Genomic DNA, 20283 nt, shown 5'->3' with positions numbered 1-20283 from the left:
GAAAAATATGATAGGTTATTTGCCGCAACTGTACGCTGAAAATATAGAAGACTGATTAGAGAGTAGAGATAAAGATATCCAAGGCGTTTTAGAAAAAACATTGTTTATTATTATGTTTGTGAACATTTATGGATTGTGTTTAAATTATCTGAAACCATTTTTTTTTATATGAATACGTAGTACGTAGAAAAACTGAAGTCAGATCTATTTTTTGTAAACAGTTTGTCACAGGCGTGCAACGTGTTTACCAAAGTTATTTCAGTAAAATAATGAATAAAACCACCCACGTAATTGTTCGTCCTTGGATGACAAACGTTTAACTGCATGATTGCATCAATGTTTTCTAGTACAAGCCGTGATTAAGAGGAGTTATCGCAGTTCATTACTTCATTTACACCATTTTTGGTCCGAATCCAACGAGATGTAAGCGCTTACGTGTCTCGAAGGTTAGTGGGCGACGTCAAGGTGTGGGGGGCTGCGGCGCCGGTGACCGGCGGCGGCGTCGCACGCGCAGAATCCGCGGCACAGTCGCGAGGAGCGCGCGCACCGCACCACGCGGCAACGAACACGAACGACCCGCGAGACATAACACACGGCAATTGTTTGACTAATTATGTGATTTTATATAAGACTATTTAAAAATATTTAATCGTAATTTAAGGATCTCGTTTACAGTTTTACTATAAGTTATTAATCGTTTATTTATTAATAAGTGGGACCAAAATGACGATAAAAAATAAAAAGACTAAATCGAAAACGTCCGAGGCGTCAACCAGTGCGAGTAGTGTGCAGAAATCCAGCTCCAGCACGTCCACGACCGTGCAGCACAGCAGCAATACTCTGCAGAAGGTGTCTTCCGGCAAGAAAGTGCGCTACATCCAGGTGAAGGTGGAAGAAGAAGATCCTCTCATGATCACGGACATTTCGGACAACATGTCGCACAGCGGCTCCACCGTGTCCGAAGCTTACAACAGCCACCCTCACTACATAATCGCCGAAGCACCTTCCATAACTGATTTATCCCAGCTGTCTCAATCCCGCCAAGATCACCATGTCAGCGATATGGTACAGTCGACCACCGGCGAGTTTGTATCGAGCTCCCTGCACGAGACCTCGACTTCACACCAGCAGAGCTCGACCAATGAAACATTCCAATCGTCCTCAACATCTGTGCAGCGCTCAGGATCTAGTCACAGCCGCAGTCAACTTGAAAGCAGTATCGACGCTACCGGCAGTCAGACTCTTAATACCGGTTTTATTGATAACTCGGTTCGTGACAATTCCGGCGTGAATACGAAATTTTTGTCAAGATCTCAAGGCGCTAATTCTACTAATTCGTTTCTCGAGATGGAACGTCAAGAACTTACATCTCAGTCTTCGAAAGCGCACACTAGTGCTACCACTGAAGCTACGACGACTAGTTCAACTCAACAATCATCGCAACAGCATCAACGTTCAGACCAACATCACAAAAATATAACAGGAGATAAGATAACTGGCCAGAACTTCTCCCCTAAAGGTAAAAACATGCAAACTATACGATCGGATTCCTCAAATTTCTATGGAGGCGAAGGTACTCTGGACAAGAACGTCAATACAAAACAGTACAGCAGCACGTCGCAAACCAGTGAGGCTAAAAGTAGCAATGTGACTAAATCATCGTCATCGTCTTATGTAGTGGAAATTGTTGACGGTAAAGAACGCATTATCGACAGTTCGAGCAGGGAATGGGGTGATGCCCAAGAGAAAGCCACCAGTGAAGCCTACGCTAGTGTAAGTGGCACTGGCATTAAGCCTCAATCCGTACACAGTGTGCAAAATTATGATATGAAGTCTAAATATGATACTGGGAAACCAGGCCATAAACCTTCCAGTCAAATGAACATTAAAGAAGATTCAAAGCTTGTTAAAGACGGAAACCAGATTACCACTCATTCAAGTGAGATTTCCGAAAAAGATAATGTAAAACAGCGGCAAATTAGTTCTACGCAAGAGCAGTTGCTACCCTCTGATCAACAATATAATGCGTCAACTTCAGACACTTCAAAACATATCACAGATCAACAGAGTAAAACGACCACATCTGACACTTCAAAGCATATCCTTGACCAACAGAAGCATACAACTGTATCAGATACAACTAGCCACAAAGTAAGTGAACAGCGTAGCGCGTCAACTTCTGATACTACCAACATTCAGAGGAGTAGCAATATTGTTGAAAACATCAGCAAAAGTAATGAAACTGCTAATGAGAGAAGAAAGAACTTAAATCAGACCGATTCGGCCAACTTTTATGGCTACGATTCAACTATTCAAAACGAATTGCAAAAAGTTGGTGGTATTCTGAATGTAGGAAATGCCGAGAATCTTAACTTTTCTACTAAAATTATGAAGAGTAACACAAGCAGCGCACAACAAGCATCTACATCTTCATACAGAATTGAAATAGTCGATGGAAAGGAAACCGTCGTCGATAGTTCTCACCGTGAATGGGGCGATAGCAAGGACCATTCCACATATGAAAAGAGTCACAATATTAGTGGTACCGGAATCAAACCAGAACACGAGTACCGTCGGCATGTACTTGATAAAGAATCTCATTATGATACAGGGAAAAAAGGAGTCCCCACAAGTTCTACTCAGATTACAGAAGAATCGCTTTTGGTAAAAGATGGCCAGGAAATAGCCTCAACAAGCAATACTTATGTAGGCGATTTCACTAAGAAAAGAGCATTAACGGAGCACACTGATACTGAAGATATTTTGAATAAGCGAATCCAAGATACTACTGATAGGTCTAATATTACTGATTCCACTACATATCAATCAACAACAACCGATACCCAGTCTTCAAATGTAAACATTAAAGATACAACTGATTTTGTAAACATTGAAAAGCAAAATTTGACTAAAGAAACTAGCTCAAAGTCTCAAACAAAGGATACGTTGACCACTTATGAGCAAAGTACTGGGACTTGGAATGGAAAGTTTGTCTACGAAACCGATGACGACAGGCCAAAAAGACCAAAAGAAATGTCACCTTTTGGTAGACCGGAACCCAGGCACCACCTAAAGCGCCAGGATACTGAAGAAAATATAATTTTATCTTCAAGGGATATCAAGGATTTCACATCTATAACTGACTTAAGAAAGATCATTGAATCTACACAATCTAAGAAAGACGTAACAGTCAGTGATAAGAGCATTGTTATCAAACGAAACATAGATGATAGAGTTTTGAAGGACATTCTTGAAACAGTCAAGAAATATCCATTCAAAAGAATCGAGAAAGTGACCTTTGGAACAAAAATCAATGAAGATGTTAAGGATCTTTATGAAGGAATAGACACCGAGGAGCAAACAACAGTCATTAATACCAGCAATACTGATGTGATTAAGAAATCGTTCCAAGTGGAAAAGAAAAGAAGTCAGGTCGAGGTTATCAGATACGTTAATGAAAATGGTATCAAGACAAGGATAGTCACTTACGAGGATGCGAAAGAAGATGATAAAGTGAAAACAAATGTATACGTAGACAATACTTCGTCGTTAGACGTCAAAAACTTGGTAAGTATTAAGCAAAACCTGGAAACAGTTAATTAAACATTAATGCTTGTGGATGATCTCGTTATATACTTAGTCTTTTATTTTTCTTTTCCGTTAGAGCGACGTTCGTACGACGAAAGACGTATTGCGCGAATACGACGTGGTAGACCATGCCATCACCGAAGATGTGACCACCGTCCGCTCTGTTTACGACGAGACGGTCAACAAGAAAACAGTGCGAGACGACAAGACCACCGTCGACGAGAGGGTCATCATCGAGGAGACCAGGCCTCGCGGTCCCAAGAAACCTGAGAAAACTGTTGTTAAGGAGCAGTGCATTTGCGAAATCTGCACTTGTGGGTGAGTACTGAACTATATTTGTCATTCCTCCATATTGTACAGTGTACTGAAGAGATTACGCCAAGAATACCCCTTAAATGGTTAAGGGTATTAAGTGGGAAAATCGATGAAAACTTGTTCCAGGGACCAGTGTAATGGGGTATTATATATGCGGGTTTTCGTGTAGTTGTTTTTTTTAGGCGCCATTAAATTCATTATGTTCAATCAACGTCACACTTTTTAGCACGGTTATGCCTCGGTAAATTAGCGGTAAAAGTCTGTTATTTATTACGTGAAATTGTATCATCAATACCGATAGGCCGCTTTGAACAGTATTTTGTAGAGTGGCCGTGAGCTAATCGAGCTCATTGTGTGTCGTGGTCACCGCGGGTCATCCCTGTGCGGGACACAAATAAACATGCTATCACGCGAAACTAAACAAAATGTAAACAATCAAACAATAAAACTCCCAACTGTTCTTATATATATAGTAACGGATAATATTAAATAGGAATATTTAATTGTCTTTTAAATCTTTAAATTCTCAACCACTTACGAAACCGTGACGTGAATAAGATTAGATGTATTGAATTGAAATTCGTGACACACAATGATTTCATTTCTATATTCAGTAGTTACATTCATCGTTTACACAGCACAATTCATCTACGTATACATTATAGCTAAATAAATAAATGTAATGGACTTGGAAGCGTTACCAGGGACTGAAAAGGTACCCTTAAAAACGGTTTTGACCGGTCTTTTTAAAGGGTACCCGACCGTTAAACTAGCATTTCGGTACCGATATCAACGCTTTGGGTATCCAAATAAGCTTCCGTCCAAACGGTACCCTTAAATAAAAGTACCTTTAAAACAATTTTGAAACGGTACCCGACCGTTGAAATAGCATTACGGAAGCGGTATCAATACTTTAGGTATCCAAACAAGCTTCCATCCAAACGGTACCCTTAGACTTTAAAACAATTTTGAAAGGGTACCCGACCGTTAAAATAGCATTCCGGAAGCGATATCAATACTTTGGGTATCCAAACAAGCTTCCGTCCAAACGGTACCCTTAAGTAAAAGTATCTTGCCACGCGATCGGATACACGAATACAAACCGGTCACTCAATTTGAATGATCGCCCGCCATCTTGGATTTGGGCATTTAAGCTCAGATTAAGATGAAAATCGATATCTGACGATCCCAGAGGATCTTTATTATGATTTTCAGGTCAAATTTTTAGAAAACGCACGTCATTTTTGATTTCGGCATTTAAGCTCAGATTCAGATGTAAATCGATATCTGAGGATCCCAGAGGACCTTTATTATGATTCTGAGGTCAAATTTTTAGAAAACGCACGCCATTTTTGATTTCGGCATTTAAGCTCAGATTGAGATGAAAATCGATATCTGAGGATCCCAGAGGACCTTTATTATGATTTCGAGGTCAAATTTTTAGAAAGCGCACGCCATTTTTGATTTTGGCATTTAAGCTCAGATTCAGATGAAAATCGATATCTGAGGATCCCAGAAGATCTTTATTATGATTCTGAGGTCAAATTTTTAGAAAACGCACGCCATTTTTGATTTCGGCATTTAAGCTCAGATTCAGATGAAAATCGATATCTGAGGATCCCAGAGGACCTTTATTATGATTCCGAGGTCAAATTTTTAGAAAACGCACGCCATTTTTGATTTTGGCATTTAAGCTCAGATTCAGATGAAAATCGATATCTGAGGATCCCAGAAGATCTTTATTATGATTCTGAGGTCAAAATTTTAGAAAACGCACGCCATTTTTGATTTCGGCATTTAAGCTCAGATTCAGATGAAAATCGATATCTGAGGATCCCAGAGGACCTTTATTATGATTCCGAGGTCAAATTTTTAGAAAACGCACGTCATTTTAAATTTCGGCATTTAAGCTCAGATTAAGATGAAAATCGATATCTGAGGATCCCAGAGGATCTTTATTATGATTCTGAGGTCAAATTTTTAGAAAACGCACGCCATTTTTGATTTCGGCATTTAAGCTCAGATTCAGATGAAAATCGATATCTGAGGATCCCAGAGGACCTTTATTGTGATTCCGAGGTCAAATTTTTAGAAAACGCACGCCATTTTAAATTTCGGCATTTAAGCTCAGATTCAGATGTAAATCGATATCTGAGGATCCCAGAGGATCTTTATTATGATTCTGAGGTCAAATTTTTAGAAAACGCACGCCATTTTAAATTTCGGCATTTAAGGTCCGATTAAGATGAAAATCGATATCTGAGGATCCCAGAGGATCTTTATTATGATTCTGAGGTCAAATTTTTAGAAAACGCACGCCATTTTTGATTTCGGCATTTAAGCTCAGATTCAGATGTAAATCGATATCTGAGGATCCCAGAGGATCTTTATTATGATTCTGAGGTCAAATTTTTAGAAAACGCACGCCATTTTAAATTTCGGCATTTAAGGTCCGATTAAGATGAAAATCGATATCTGAGGATCCCAGAGGACCTTTATTGTGAATCTGAGGTCAAATTTTTAGAAAACGCACGCCATTTTTGATTTCGGCATTTAAGCTCAGATTAAGATGAAAATCGATATCTGAGGATCCCAGAGGACCCTTATTATGATTCCGAGGTAAAAATTTTAGAAAACGCACGCCATTTTAAATTTCGGCATTTAAGCTCAGATTAAGATGAAAATCGATATCTGAGGATCCCAGAGGACCTTTATTGTGAATCTGAGGTCAAATTTTTAGAAAACGCACGCCATTTTTTGTTTCTGCATTTATGCTCAGATTAAGATGAAAATCGATATCTGAGTATCCCAGAGAATCTTTATTATGATTCTGAGGTCAAATTTTTAGAAAACGCACGCCATTTTTTATTTCGGCATTTATGCTCAGATTCAGATGAAAATCGATATCTGAGGATCCGAGTGGACCTTTATTGTGAATCTGAGGTCAAATTTGTAGAAAACGCACGCCATTTTTGATTTCGGCATTTAAGCTCAGATTCAGATGTAAATCGATATCTGAGGATCCCAGAGGATCTTTATTATGATTCTGAGGTCAAATTTTTAGAAAACGCACGCCATTTTAAATTTCGGCATTTAAGGTCCGATTAAGATGAAAATCGATATCTGAGGATCCCAGAGGATCTTTATTATGATTCTGAGGTCAAATTTTTAGAAAACGCACGCCATTTTTGTTTTCGGCATTTAAGCTCAGATTGAGATGAAAATCGATATCTGAGGATCCCAGATGACCTTTATTGTGAATCTGAGGTCAAATTTTTAGAAAACGCACGCCATTTTTTGTTTCGGCATTTATGCTCAGATTAAGATGAAAATCGATATCTGAGTATCCCAGAGAATCTTTATTATGATTCCGAGGTCAAATTTTTAGAAAACGCACGCCATTTTTGATTTCGGCATTTAAGCTCAGATTGAGATGAAAATCGATATCTGAGGATCCCAGAGGACCTATATTATGAATATAACACTTACTTTTACTTTTCACTTTATCTAAATCCACGAATTCCATGGTGAATGTCTTGCACTCGCGTTTCGACTCTGGCCTTGTCGGTGTCAGTCTTACTCATGGGGCGACACTTAGAAATGTAGTTATCATTAGTTAAGATGGAGGCGATTTATATTAATTGAATCGAGACATCTCTAACTTTAGCTTAAAGTCGACTTCCGATTATGCAAACTACGCCACCAGATGTCACTATAAAATTGATACAATTTAAATATGTAAGTCGGACGTAAGGAATACAATCTCCATGTACCTACCAAAAAATGACCGTCCGTCCGTCACTAGTTAGGTAACGGCGCACGGTGGGCTGAAAATCGGCCTTCATAGAAATAGAAACCGAAGTCTTAAATTTGAACTTTTTTTTATTGGAATAGCTGTTGGGTTTTATTATGTCCCAAAATTAATCTATCGTAAGTAGCGGCTAAGAATATATTATTGAAAAATAAAAAATAAAAACTACATTAAAATATACCTTAAACAAAACTACATAAAGCTAAAAAGGAAAAAGATTCAAAACTAAAACTACAACTAAAGTTATAAGTAAAAAATTGGCTCCAGCTGGGTGCCTTGTGGCAAGGTGCCTAGAAGGCTGGCGGCATTGCCGCGCTGGATAGCAATGCCAATGCGTTGTGCGAGGTAAGAGCCAGCCCTCTTGTCACCCGTTGCCTACACGAGGCGCTTCGAAAGCTCTTTAAAAATGTTGTGAGCGCCAGGTCCCCACGGCCCAAGGGTTTCCACCCCAAAAGGCTCAAACATATAGCTCAAATCTTAGCTAATTTGGTTGGAAAAATAATTAGTTACATTTTTTTTTTAAATCTTTGTATGGCGCGTATCAGAAAAATCGAGTTTTGTCCGAAAATAAAATTTAACCGTAATATCCTGACAGATGATTTTAAAACCAATTATTCTTGATTTTCCACATAATTAAAATTTTCCTACGGGGTGCACTTTTTTATATCGATATATTTTATTTTAATACGGTTATACTCGTTATTTTGACTACAAAAAATGAATTTGAGTTTGATCGAACCAATAACTTACGCGTAGTGAATTATGGATGTAATGGTTTTATTTTCAATTTTCTACTTGTAACTCTTGTATGTTTATTATTTATCTACTTAATTAAAACAATGAGCAAAAGTTATTTCAGCATGAAAAAATAAGTTTTTTATTTTTTATTAAATAAGTGCATACGGTAGAAAAGTTCGCGTTATGTCAAAATATTAGACATGTGTAAGTAATGCGCGTAACATCACAAATGAGATATCACTCAAACGCGTAATATTGCATTACGCATCACTCCGAGAAACCAAGCATTACTCGAGCACATGACTGGCCGAAGCGCGCGTAAACTCATAAAGCATCAATATAGATTGACCCGGTAGTCGGTACGAAAGGTCCGTTCAAGTCTATATACAATCCGCGTAATGTATAATGACTATAATGAGCAATGAGACGTGATGGTGTGATGTGTGATGTTTGTTTGCCATGTTATCATTACTTTGCTATCCCGCTCGCACCCGCACTCACTGCTCGCTCGCTCTCATTCCGCAATGCTTTCGGAACACTTCGGATCGGTCCGCTCGGCCGGTCGGTAGCAGTCGCATTTGAGTTATTGCAAATTTCATTAAATTGATACGATAACGTATTTTTGCACCTGCAATCGATTTAAAACTGTAATGCGTTACCATAGAGCTTACAATGTTTTTAGTATTTTACCTATAATGATGCAGCTAAATGATAATTCGCTTGCGAGTTTGAATTTGACGAACAAAAACGTATTTACTGTTTATTATTGTTGTGAAATGTTTGGTTTGGTTGACTTTTGCGGCAAACTAAATTAAGCACGAGTGAAGTTACTTATTTATCTTTAGTTTAATAGTGAGCTAGTGTTTACAGTACATTCTCATATCAGTATCATATCATAATTTTATTGATATACCCAAATAAAAATACTACCATGTGACTCTCGATGGCGTTATCTCAGTAATTAACAGATATATTCTTTTATTTTTTTTATCTATGATGCATATTTTACGACTATAGAAATAAAAACATTAACAAAAACGATCTATCACATGGCGGTGAAAAAACGCAATTCGTAATAGATCGACGCGCCGATATGATACGCCCTAGAGTCCTAACACTCGCTGCGTAATGTAGTTAGTACTGTGATGAGTGTGACGTTGCCATCACGCGCGAGCCCGCGCGCTGTCTTCGTTCGGGTAAATGTTTCGTTTCGAGTGATAAGTGATGTGATATCTCAGTGTAACATTACGTTTTCGAAAAAGTGATGTGATATAGCATTACTTTTTGAAGTACTGTTTCGCGCATGTCTACAAATTATCCTTAATAATTGGTACTTAAATCATCTGCAAGTATCACCGTAGTATACCTTTAATTTTTGAAAAAAAAAAAACTATTTTACTCGTACGCTCCATACATTTGATCAAAACAAAAATTCACTACTCGTAGATTATTGGTTCGATCAAACCCAAATTAATTTTTTGTAGTAAAAGTAACAAGTATAACCGTATTACAATAAAAAATTACTAAAAAAATACATCGATTTAAAAAAAGAGCACCCGTAGGAAAATTCTAATTGTGGAAAAATCAAGAATAATTGGGTTTAAAATCATCTGTCAGGATATTACGGTTAAATTTTATTTTCGGAGAAAACTCGATTTTTCTGATACGCGCCATACAAAGATTTTGAAAAAAAAAAATATAATTAATTATTTTTCCAACCAAATTAGCTAAGATTAATTTTTGGACATAATAAAACCCAACAAAAGCTATTCCAATAAAAAGAGTTCAAAATTAATACTTCGGTTTCTATTTCTATGAAGGCCGATTTTCAGCCCACCGTGCGGCCGCCATCTTGGATTCCAAAATGGTCATCAATATCGAAAACTGCACCCCCTAAAACCTATAAAACGATATCCATGACGACTTTTATGACAGAGTGCACGGCCGCCATCTTGGATTCCAAAATGGTCATCATTTTCGAAATCTGCACTCCCTAAAACCTATAAAACGGTATCCATGACGACTTTTATGACAGAGTGCACGGCCGCCATCTTGGATTCCAAAATGGTCATCATTTTCGAAATCTGCACTCCCTAAAACCTATAAAACGATATCCATGACGACTTTTATGACAGAGTGCACGGCCGCCATCTTGGATTCCAAAATGGTCATCATTTTCGAAATCTGCACTCCCTAAAACCTATAAAACGATATCCATGACGACTTTTATGACAGAGTGCACGGCCGCCATCTTGGATTCCAAAATGGTCATCATTTTCGAAATCTGCACTCCCTAAAACCTATAAAACGATATCCATGACGACTTTTATGACAGATTGCACGGCCGCCATCTTGGATTCCAAAATGGTCATCATTTTCGAAATCTGTACTCCCTAAAACCTATAAAACGATATCCATGACGACTTTTATGACAGAGTGCACGGCCGCCATCTTGGATTCCAAAATGGTCATCATTTTCGAAATCTGCACTCCCTAAAACCTATAAAACGGTATACATGACGACTTTTATGACAGAGTGCACGGCCGCCATCTTGGATTCCAAAATGGTCATCATTTTCGAAATCTGCACTCCCTAAAACCTATAAAACGATATCCATGACGACTTTTATGACAGAGTGCACGGCCGCCATCTTGGATTCCAAAATGGTCATCATTTTCGAAATCTGCACTCCCTAAAACCTATAAAACGGTATCCATGACGACTTTTATGACAGAGTGCACGGCCGCCATCTTGGATTCCAAAATTTCGAAAGATTTTCGAAATCTGCACTCCCTAAAACCTATAAAACGATATCCATGACGACTTTTATGACAGAGTGCACGGCCGCCATCTTGGATTCCAAAATGGTCATCATTTTCGAAATCTGCACTCCCTAAAACCTATAAAACGATATCCATGACGACTTTTATGACAGAGTGCACGGCCGCCATCTTGGATTCCAAAATGGTCATCATTTTCGAAATCTGCACTCCCTAAAACCTATAAAACGATATCCATGACGACTTTTATGACAGATTGCACGGCCGCCATCTTGGATTCCAAAATGGTCATCATTTTCGAAATCTGCACTCCCTAAAACCTATAAAACGATATCCATGACGACTTTTATGACAGAGTGCACGGCCGCCATCTTGGATTCCAAAATGGTCATCATTTTCGAAATCTGCACTCCCTAAAACCTATAAAACGATATCCATGACGACTTTTATGACAGAGTGCACGGCCGCCATCTTGGATTCCAAAATGGTCATCATTTTCGAAATCTGCACTCCCTAAAACCTATAAAACGATATCCATGACGACTTTTATGACAGAGTGCACGGCCGCCATCTTGGATTCCAAAATTTCGAAAGATTTTCGAAATCTGCACTCCCTAAAACCTATAAAACGATATCCATGACGACTTTTATGACAGAGTGCACGGCCGCCATCTTGGATTCCAAAATGGTCATCATTTTCGAAATCTGCACTCCCTAAAACCTATAAAACGATATCCATGACGACTTTTATGACAGAGTGCACGGCCGCCATCTTGGATTCCAAAATGGTCATCATTTTCGAAATCTGCACTCCCTAAAACCTATAAAACGATATCCATGACGACTTTTATGACAGATTGCACGGCCGCCATCTTGGATTCCAAAATGGTCATCATTTTCGAAATCTGTACTCCCTAAAACCTATAAAACGATATCCATGACGACTTTTATGACAGAGTGCACGGCCGCCATCTTGGATTCCAAAATGGTCATCATTTTCGAAATCTGCACTCCCTAAAACCTATAAAACGGTATACATGACGACTTTTATGACAGAGTGCACGGCCGCCATCTTGGATTCCAAAATGGTCATCATTTTCGAAATCTGCACTCCCTAAAACCTATAAAACGATATCCATGACGACTTTTATGACAGAGTGCACGGCCGCCATCTTGGATTCCAAAATGGTCATCATTTTCGAAATCTGCACTCCCTAAAACCTATAAAACGGTATACATGACGACTTTTATGACAGAGTGCACGGCCGCCATCTTGGATTCCAAAATGGTCATCATTTTCGAAATCTGCACTCCCTAAAACCTATAAAACGATATCCATGACGACTTTTATGACAGAGTGCACGGCCGCCATCTTGGATTCCAAAATGGTCATCATTTTCGAAATCTGCACTCCCTAAAACCTATAAAACGGTATACATGACGACTTTTATGACAGAGTGCACGGCCGCCATCTTGGATTCCAAAATGGTCATCATTTTCGAAATCTGCACTCCCTAAAACCTATAAAACGATATCCATGACGACTTTTATGACAGAGTGCACGGCCGCCATCTTGGATTCCAAAATTTCGAAAGATTTTCGAAATCTGCACTCCCTAAAACCTATAAAACGATATCCATGACGACTTTTATGACAGAGTGCACGGCCGCCATCTTGGATTCCAAAATGGTCATCATTTTCGAAATCTGCACTCCCTAAAACCTATAAAACGATATCCATGACGACTTTTATGACAGAGTGCACGGCCGCCATCTTGGATTCCAAAATGGTCATCATTTTCGAAATCTGCACTCCCTAAAACCTATAAAACGATATCCATGACGACTTTTATGACAGATTGCACGGCCGCCATCTTGGATTCCAAAATGGTCATCATTTTCGAAATCTGTACTCCCTAAAACCTATAAAACGATATCCATGACGACTTTTATGACAGAGTGCACGGCCGCCATCTTGGATTCCAAAATGGTCATCATTTTCGAAATCTGCACTCCCTAAAACCTATAAAACGGTATACATGACGACTTTTATGACAGAGTGCACGGCCGCCATCTTGGATTCCAAAATGGTCATCATTTTCGAAATCTGCACTCCCTAAAACCTATAAAACGATATCCATGACGACTTTTATGACAGAGTGCACGGCCGCCATCTTGGATTCCAAAATTTCGAAAGATTTTCGAAATCTGCACTCCCTAAAACCTATAAAACGATATCCATGACGACTTTTATGACAGAGTGCACGGCCGCCATCTTGGATTCCAAAATGGTCATCATTTTCGAAATCTGCACTCCCTAAAACCTATAAAACGATATCCATGACGACTTTTATGACAGAGTGCACGGCCGCCATCTTGGATTCCAAAATGGTCATCATTTTCGAAATCTGCACTCCCTAAAACCTATAAAACGATATCCATGACGACTTTTATGACAGATTGCACGGCCGCCATCTTGGATTCCAAAATGGTCATCATTTTCGAAATCTGTACTCCCTAAAACCTATAAAACGATATCCATGACGACTTTTATGACAGAGTGCACGGCCGCCATCTTGGATTCCAAAATGGTCATCATTTTCGAAATCTGCACTCCCTAAAACCTATAAAACAGTATACATGACGACTTTTATGACAGAGTGCACGGCCGCCATCTTGGATTCCAAAATGGTCATCATTTTCGAAATCTGCACTCCCTAAAACCTATAAAACGATATCCATGACGACTTTTATGACAGAGTGCACGGCCGCCATCTTGGATTCCAAAATGGTCATCATTTTCGAAATCTGCACTCCCTAAAACCTATAAAACGGTATCCATGACGACTTTTATGACAGAGTGCACGGCCGCCATCTTGGATTCCAAAATGGTCATCATTTTCGAAATCTGCACTCCCTAAAACCTATAAAACGATATCCATGACGACTTTTATGACAGAGTGCACGGCCGCCATCTTGGATTCCAAAATGGTCATCATTTTCGAAATCTGCACTCCCTAAAACCTATAAAACGATATCCATGACGACTTTTATGACAGAGTGCACGGCCGCCATCTTGGATTCCAAAATGGTCATCATTTTCGAAATCTGCACTCCCTAAAACCTATAAAACGATATCCATGACGACTTTTATGACAGAGTGCACGGCCGCCATCTTGGATTCCAAAATGGTCATCAATATCGAAATCTGCACTCCCTAAAACCTATAAAACGATATCCATGACGACTTTTATGACAGAGTGCACGGCCGCCATCTTGGATTCCAAAATGGTCATCATTTTTGAAATCTGCACTCCCTAAAACTTAGAAAACGATATCCATGACGACTTTTATGACAGAGTGCACGGCCGCCATCTTGGATTCCAAAATGGTCATCATTTTCGAAATCTGCACTCCCTAAAACCTATAAAACGATATCCATGACGACTTTTATGACGAGTGCACAGCCGCCATCTTCGATTCCAAAGTAGAAGTCTACTTGAAACGGTACCGTACGGTACCCTTTCAACTGTAGCGGTACCGTTTGAAAAATGTACCTATTACATTTTATTTATTCGGGTACCGTTATAGTTATATAGTTTTTCAATTGATACCCTTAGTTTAGGTATCGGTCTTGTGCGATTTTATTCGGGTACCGTTAGCTTTGGATACCTATTCAATGGATACCCTTTGTGTAGGTATCGGTCGTTTGCGATTTTATTCGGGTACCGTTACAGTTGTATAGCTTTTCAATTGATACCCTTAGTTTAGATATCGGTCTTGTGCGATTTTATTCGGGTACCGTTAGCTTTGGATACCTATTCAATTGATACCCTTATCTTAGGTATCGGTCTTTTGCGATTTTATTCGGGTACCCTTAGCTTTGGATACCTATTCAATTGATACCTTTATTTTAGGTTACCGGTCTTTTGCGGTTTTTCAGTCCCTGAGCGTTACACATGCTTACATATGAGAGCGAATTTTTAATTGCATTCTCAAATTACATATATTTATTCTATGATCTGCATTCTATGTTTGCTGTAAGATATACTATCATCAAGGCAATGATGATAGCCTGATAACAAAGACAGTATATTTTTGATAAAAAATGTACATTGCACATTTAACTGTTAAACCAGGGGTTCCCAATCTTTTTCACCATGCGGCGCAGTTACAAGTTTAGTATTTTGCAACGGCGCCCTTGTAAATTTAAAATCACGGTCGAAAAAGAGTGTCACGACGCTATATTATTTACCGATGCGAGCGCTCAAATAGGTACCCGCGAATATTTGTGGTTTCGGATAATGATAGAACTCACGGCGCTCCTCTTTACTTTCTACGGCGCACCAGGGCGCCGCGGCGCACACTTTGGGAACCCCTGTGTTAAACACTTACCCGTGAATATTGTTATGTGCCAAGTAACGTGGTTTATGTCAGAACATTCCTTCTCGCCGAGTCATCACAACATGGTCGATAATTAAGTACTTAATTTAACTTTCATTACACCTACGGACGTGTGTCTATTAAAACCGTAGTTGCTACTGCGTAAAGTGATAACGATTACGTCCCTTAAATATGTTTATGATTCGTTAACAACTGTGTAGGTAGGTAACCTACAACTGGGTTGAGACTCCAGGAAAGGTTCTACGGTTTAAATTTTTCACGCTCTTAATTTGTTTTGATACTAGGTTTTCATCCTCTCTATGAGTATCAAAATTAATATTGTAAATACCCCTCTTGTTGTTATTTAACCAGTTTGTAGTAACTTCGGAACAATGCATTGGATGTCATTTTGTATGTTAAAGTTTACGCTATTATGCAGGTTATGTTAACATATTTACGCAAACGTGGTTGCCAGCGCCTCTCCTTCGTTTTCATAACATTCATCGTTTATTTACTCGTCTAGGCACCGTCTTGTGGTGTGGCAATTTTCCTGTTTTACGCAAAGTCCTTGGCTTAACGTGACAGTTTCAATAATCTCATGGTGGTATATAGTAAAGAATTCGTTCGGTTTTTCTGACGCTTACGCAACCCGCTCTAATGACTAATGTCTCGAACGTGTCTTGGTAACGTCGGTTATAGTAAAGGCCATTTAATGATTAACTATCTACATATACATTGTATAGGTAACTATTCTTGTTTTGTTTATTACGTTTCTTATTATGGTTGATCTACCTACTATGTATTATACATATACTAAGTACCATTAGTACAATGGTTGTTAGTATTTTACAACAACTGTACACAAAGCTTTATTTTTATTTCCTATAGTGTCGGAATTTTCAGAACAATATAGTGCCACTCCATGAAACATATGGTTTTAACTCTTACAGTGTAAATAAAAGCATTTCCGAATAAGTGTAAAAATACAAACAAATGACATAGGCCGTAATATAATGTGAGTCATGAATGTCATCATATTATTTACCGGGTACGTTATTGGTTATTGTATTTAAGACGTAGGCAATTTGCTCTAGAGCCGTGGGCGGCTGGCGAGCTGAGTTAAAGTGCTATTTAGTAACACCCGCAATTTAAAACTCGTTTGTGTAATGAGAAAGCTCAAAGTTAAAATAGCATTGAATTATGTATAAATATTAGTAATGAAAATTACTCTTTAACATATATGGAAAAGCGGTACTTTACTTAGTGATGTCTCTAAAATCTCCCCCAAACGTTGCTATTACAATTTTCGTACAAATAAAAATGCAGGTAGGTATGTGTTTGAATCTATGTATAATTTTTATAGCTGAGTAAACCGGTTATGTGGGTATATCCTTCGTAGATATTCCTTCCTACAAGAGTAGTATTTATAAAACAAATGATTAAGAGAGATAAAAGTGACAAAACTAAATTTAGCGACACTCACTCGTTCTCGTTACCGATCCTAAAGGGCAGACAAATATAGAGAAGTGAATCTTTGAGTCACAACCTCAATCAGCATAACATTGGGTAATACGAGTAGCTACTGCTTTTCATTGATATCAAACGTTACACAATTTGTGAAGGTCTCGCATGGTTCAATGTTCGCTAGCTTTTGTTGCATTTCTAGTAACCGTGCTCGTGTGCTATGTTGTCACGCAATAAATTAAAATTGTAAACGTTTATTGCCTCTAAAACACCCGAATAACACGAAACGTTGATTCAGTAAAAGTTTTGATTATTCAGACAAACTTCTGGAAACATAAGTACGTAGGTACATTATTGGAACAAGGTTAAGGATACAGTTGATTCATCTTCTTTGAAATAACATATAAGGCCAGGTAATTCGTCAGCCTTAACCGAATGCAAAGGAGATCGACGACAGGGCTATATATCTGAGTAGGAGTCGTCTAGGTCACGCCTACTCGGCCGTGTCACTTCCTTACCTAGCACTATCCTCTGTTTCCTTCGACGGAGATTAAACGATATTAGATTTTAAGATGGCAGCAAGTGCAAAGTGGAGAGGAAATGTCGGAAAGTGCATGAGACTTAAGGTGACAAAATAGAAATAAGTAGGCATTTCAATAATGAATTTTTTACCATATCTGCTCGTAACGACTCTCTTGCTTGTTCAAAATCTGATGAGATAGTTTCATTTTGTCCACAAGAGTGGCAAAGTAATTTGAAGCAAATTTTGAGTTGTTTATTATTTTGGCTGGTAGAATTTACTAATAAATGATAATTTTGACAGATAAATGGATTAGATTTGCTTTGATTTTGTTCGATGTTTTACAGTTAGTATTTTCCTCGAATTGGTATGGTGAAAAAAATCGTTTTTCACTCGGTGGCAGTTTAAACCTTTCGCCAATATTATTAGCACGGGTAGTTAACAACATTGCCTCCTTGTAAAACAAGTAACTATTAACATTTCGTGAAGATATTCGCAAAGTGTTTAGCGATCAGTTATTTCCGCATAGTTTGTTTATAAATAACCAACGCAAGCTTTCGGCGTCTTCGTAGTTTCTAAATGCTTTCCGCTGAAATTTGCTCGGCAAAATATTACCCCAAATGCCGACAGTTTTGAGACAATGCTAAATAAATAAGAATGATTGCTCATCATTGCACGTATATTTTGTGGAGAGCAATAATTCTTGCAGTTTCGATTTAGGAAAACTGTCATAAATAAATGAAGTATTATACCTTAAAATATTTAATACAGGTATAGCATTTTAAAAATGCCGTCACTATAAATATTCGGTAAATCACAAGTACAACAAACCCTCATAAATTGTGGTTTGGTGGCAACTCGCCTCGCGTTGTTCTGGCAGCGACCCATCTGATTAAACAGCCATGCAACCGTAGCCATCACATATATTTAAATATTTACCTAACATGTACAATAAACTAACACAAAATAGCTTGAAAAGCGGGATATTGAAAATTTTAGATCAAACATGATGTATGTAGATGCAAGGATGTTATCTTTATTTTTCGTAATGAAAGAAATATATCCGATAACCTAATTGTAACTTAACTACTAAATGATACAACGAGAAAATGGACAACACGAGTCTTTAATTGTTAGGGTTCAACCTAATTTGGTTTGTCAATTAACGGTATGAAAATTGTTCAACCTATACATATAACCTAAACCTATACCCCCTATTATTCATAAAAGTCTACTAAAATTGACAAGCCGCTAATAATCGTTTGTCCCTTTCCATCATACCAATACGTCGGAAAGGGACAAACGATTATTAGCGGCTTGTCAACTTTAGTAGACGTTTATGAATAAGGGGGTAAGGGGTAAATGGCTCAGCAATGAAAGTCCGTGACTGTACGTGGGTAAACTGAAATTTATAGGACACCCATACTCCGTAAACTTTAAATCAGTTACTAGCACAATATTTTATTTTCACCACACCAACTGATAAAGGCCCTCTTGATTGTTCAAAAACGAATGAGAAAATTTTATTCACTTGTACTTCATTTGGATTTGATTTTTTTGGTATTTCATAGTTAGTATTTTCCTCGCGTTGGGGTGGTGAAAAAAAAAATGTGTTACACTCGGAGGCAAAGTTTTTTTTAACTCTCGTGCCTTGAAACCCTCGCAACACCCAAGATTCCACTCTCGAACCACTTGCTACGCTCGTGATTTAATTTTGAAATATTTCGCTTGCTCGGGTATCAATATTACACTTTGCCCCCTTGTAAAACAAATAACTATTGCTTTTTGGATAATCTAGTTTTGTACAGCCCAGCAATTAGTGTAACTGGGTCGTATTGCAACATGATTCCGAATAGTATTGTTGCAGTAAAGTTTACGTTTCGTTACTGTAGCAGATTTAGTACATATCTGTCGGCATGGTGGTAACGATCACACGGCACGCGACACCTTGTACGATTGATCGCTACATGTTGGGATTGTTGACATTAGGGACTTAATACCTATATGCTGAAAATGGAAAATGCATTATATTGTGAAATATTTTTAATAAAACTGCGGTAGCGGGTCGCTTGGAAGCCGTGAAAGTTAGCTTAATTAAGGGCTGAACTGTTTACATGTTCTAATTATAGCATAATTAAAATAAAACATAATTAAACATTATTTAAAAACTATATGGGACAATCATGGGACATTTAAGAGAAAATTTGATTTTTTTTATATTTCGCCGACATCTGTAAAATTACTTCCACTTTATGCGTTAAAAGTCAAATGTTTTATTTGTCCTTTTCTATGTATTTAATGAAAGCTACTGAAATTGGTTTCAATATTATTAATAAATTAAAACCATGGTTGTGTAGTCATGGGATGTATGGTGCCATTAATTTTCAAACTCAAACAAAATCAATGAAAAATTAAACTTAAGCAGCTCTTTGCCTTTGTTTACAAGTTTTATAGGATTTGTCTATACTATCCCATTACTGGTGCTAGTCCCATAATAGGGGCGTTTACTATATATAGGTACATCAACATCAGGTGCATGGGTACCTATGCCATATGGCTCAAACAAAACTTTAATCTTCTGAAGCCTCACTTGCTTGTTTGGTATTTCAGCATAATGCTGGATTTAGAGGTCCGGAGGCCTCGGGCAATTAAGGAGTGGAGGTCCCCTCGCCCCAAATTATTTT

At 38.2% G+C, this 20283-nt stretch overlaps 1 protein-coding gene across 2 annotated transcripts in view; it reads left to right on the top strand.

The window, feature by feature from the left end:
* The first annotated feature begins 521 nt into the window (after window positions 1-521).
* The window catches only part of LOC133527386 (titin), a 50126-nt gene continuing 30364 nt past the window's right edge, over window positions 522-20283 (top strand). For both annotated transcript variants that reach the window (XM_061864351.1, XM_061864350.1), the window contains exons 1-2: window positions 522-3567; window positions 3665-3906. In XM_061864351.1, coding sequence (XP_061720335.1) covers window positions 724-3567; window positions 3665-3906 — 3086 coding nt within the window. In that variant the 5' untranslated portion in view covers window positions 522-723. The remainder of the gene's footprint in view (window positions 3568-3664; window positions 3907-20283) is intronic.

This window comes from Cydia pomonella, chromosome 18 (assembly GCF_033807575.1).
Source record: "Cydia pomonella isolate Wapato2018A chromosome 18, ilCydPomo1, whole genome shotgun sequence".
Taxonomy (NCBI): Eukaryota; Metazoa; Arthropoda; class Insecta; order Lepidoptera; family Tortricidae; genus Cydia; species Cydia pomonella.
This window is presented reverse-complemented; position numbering and strand designations above follow the sequence as displayed.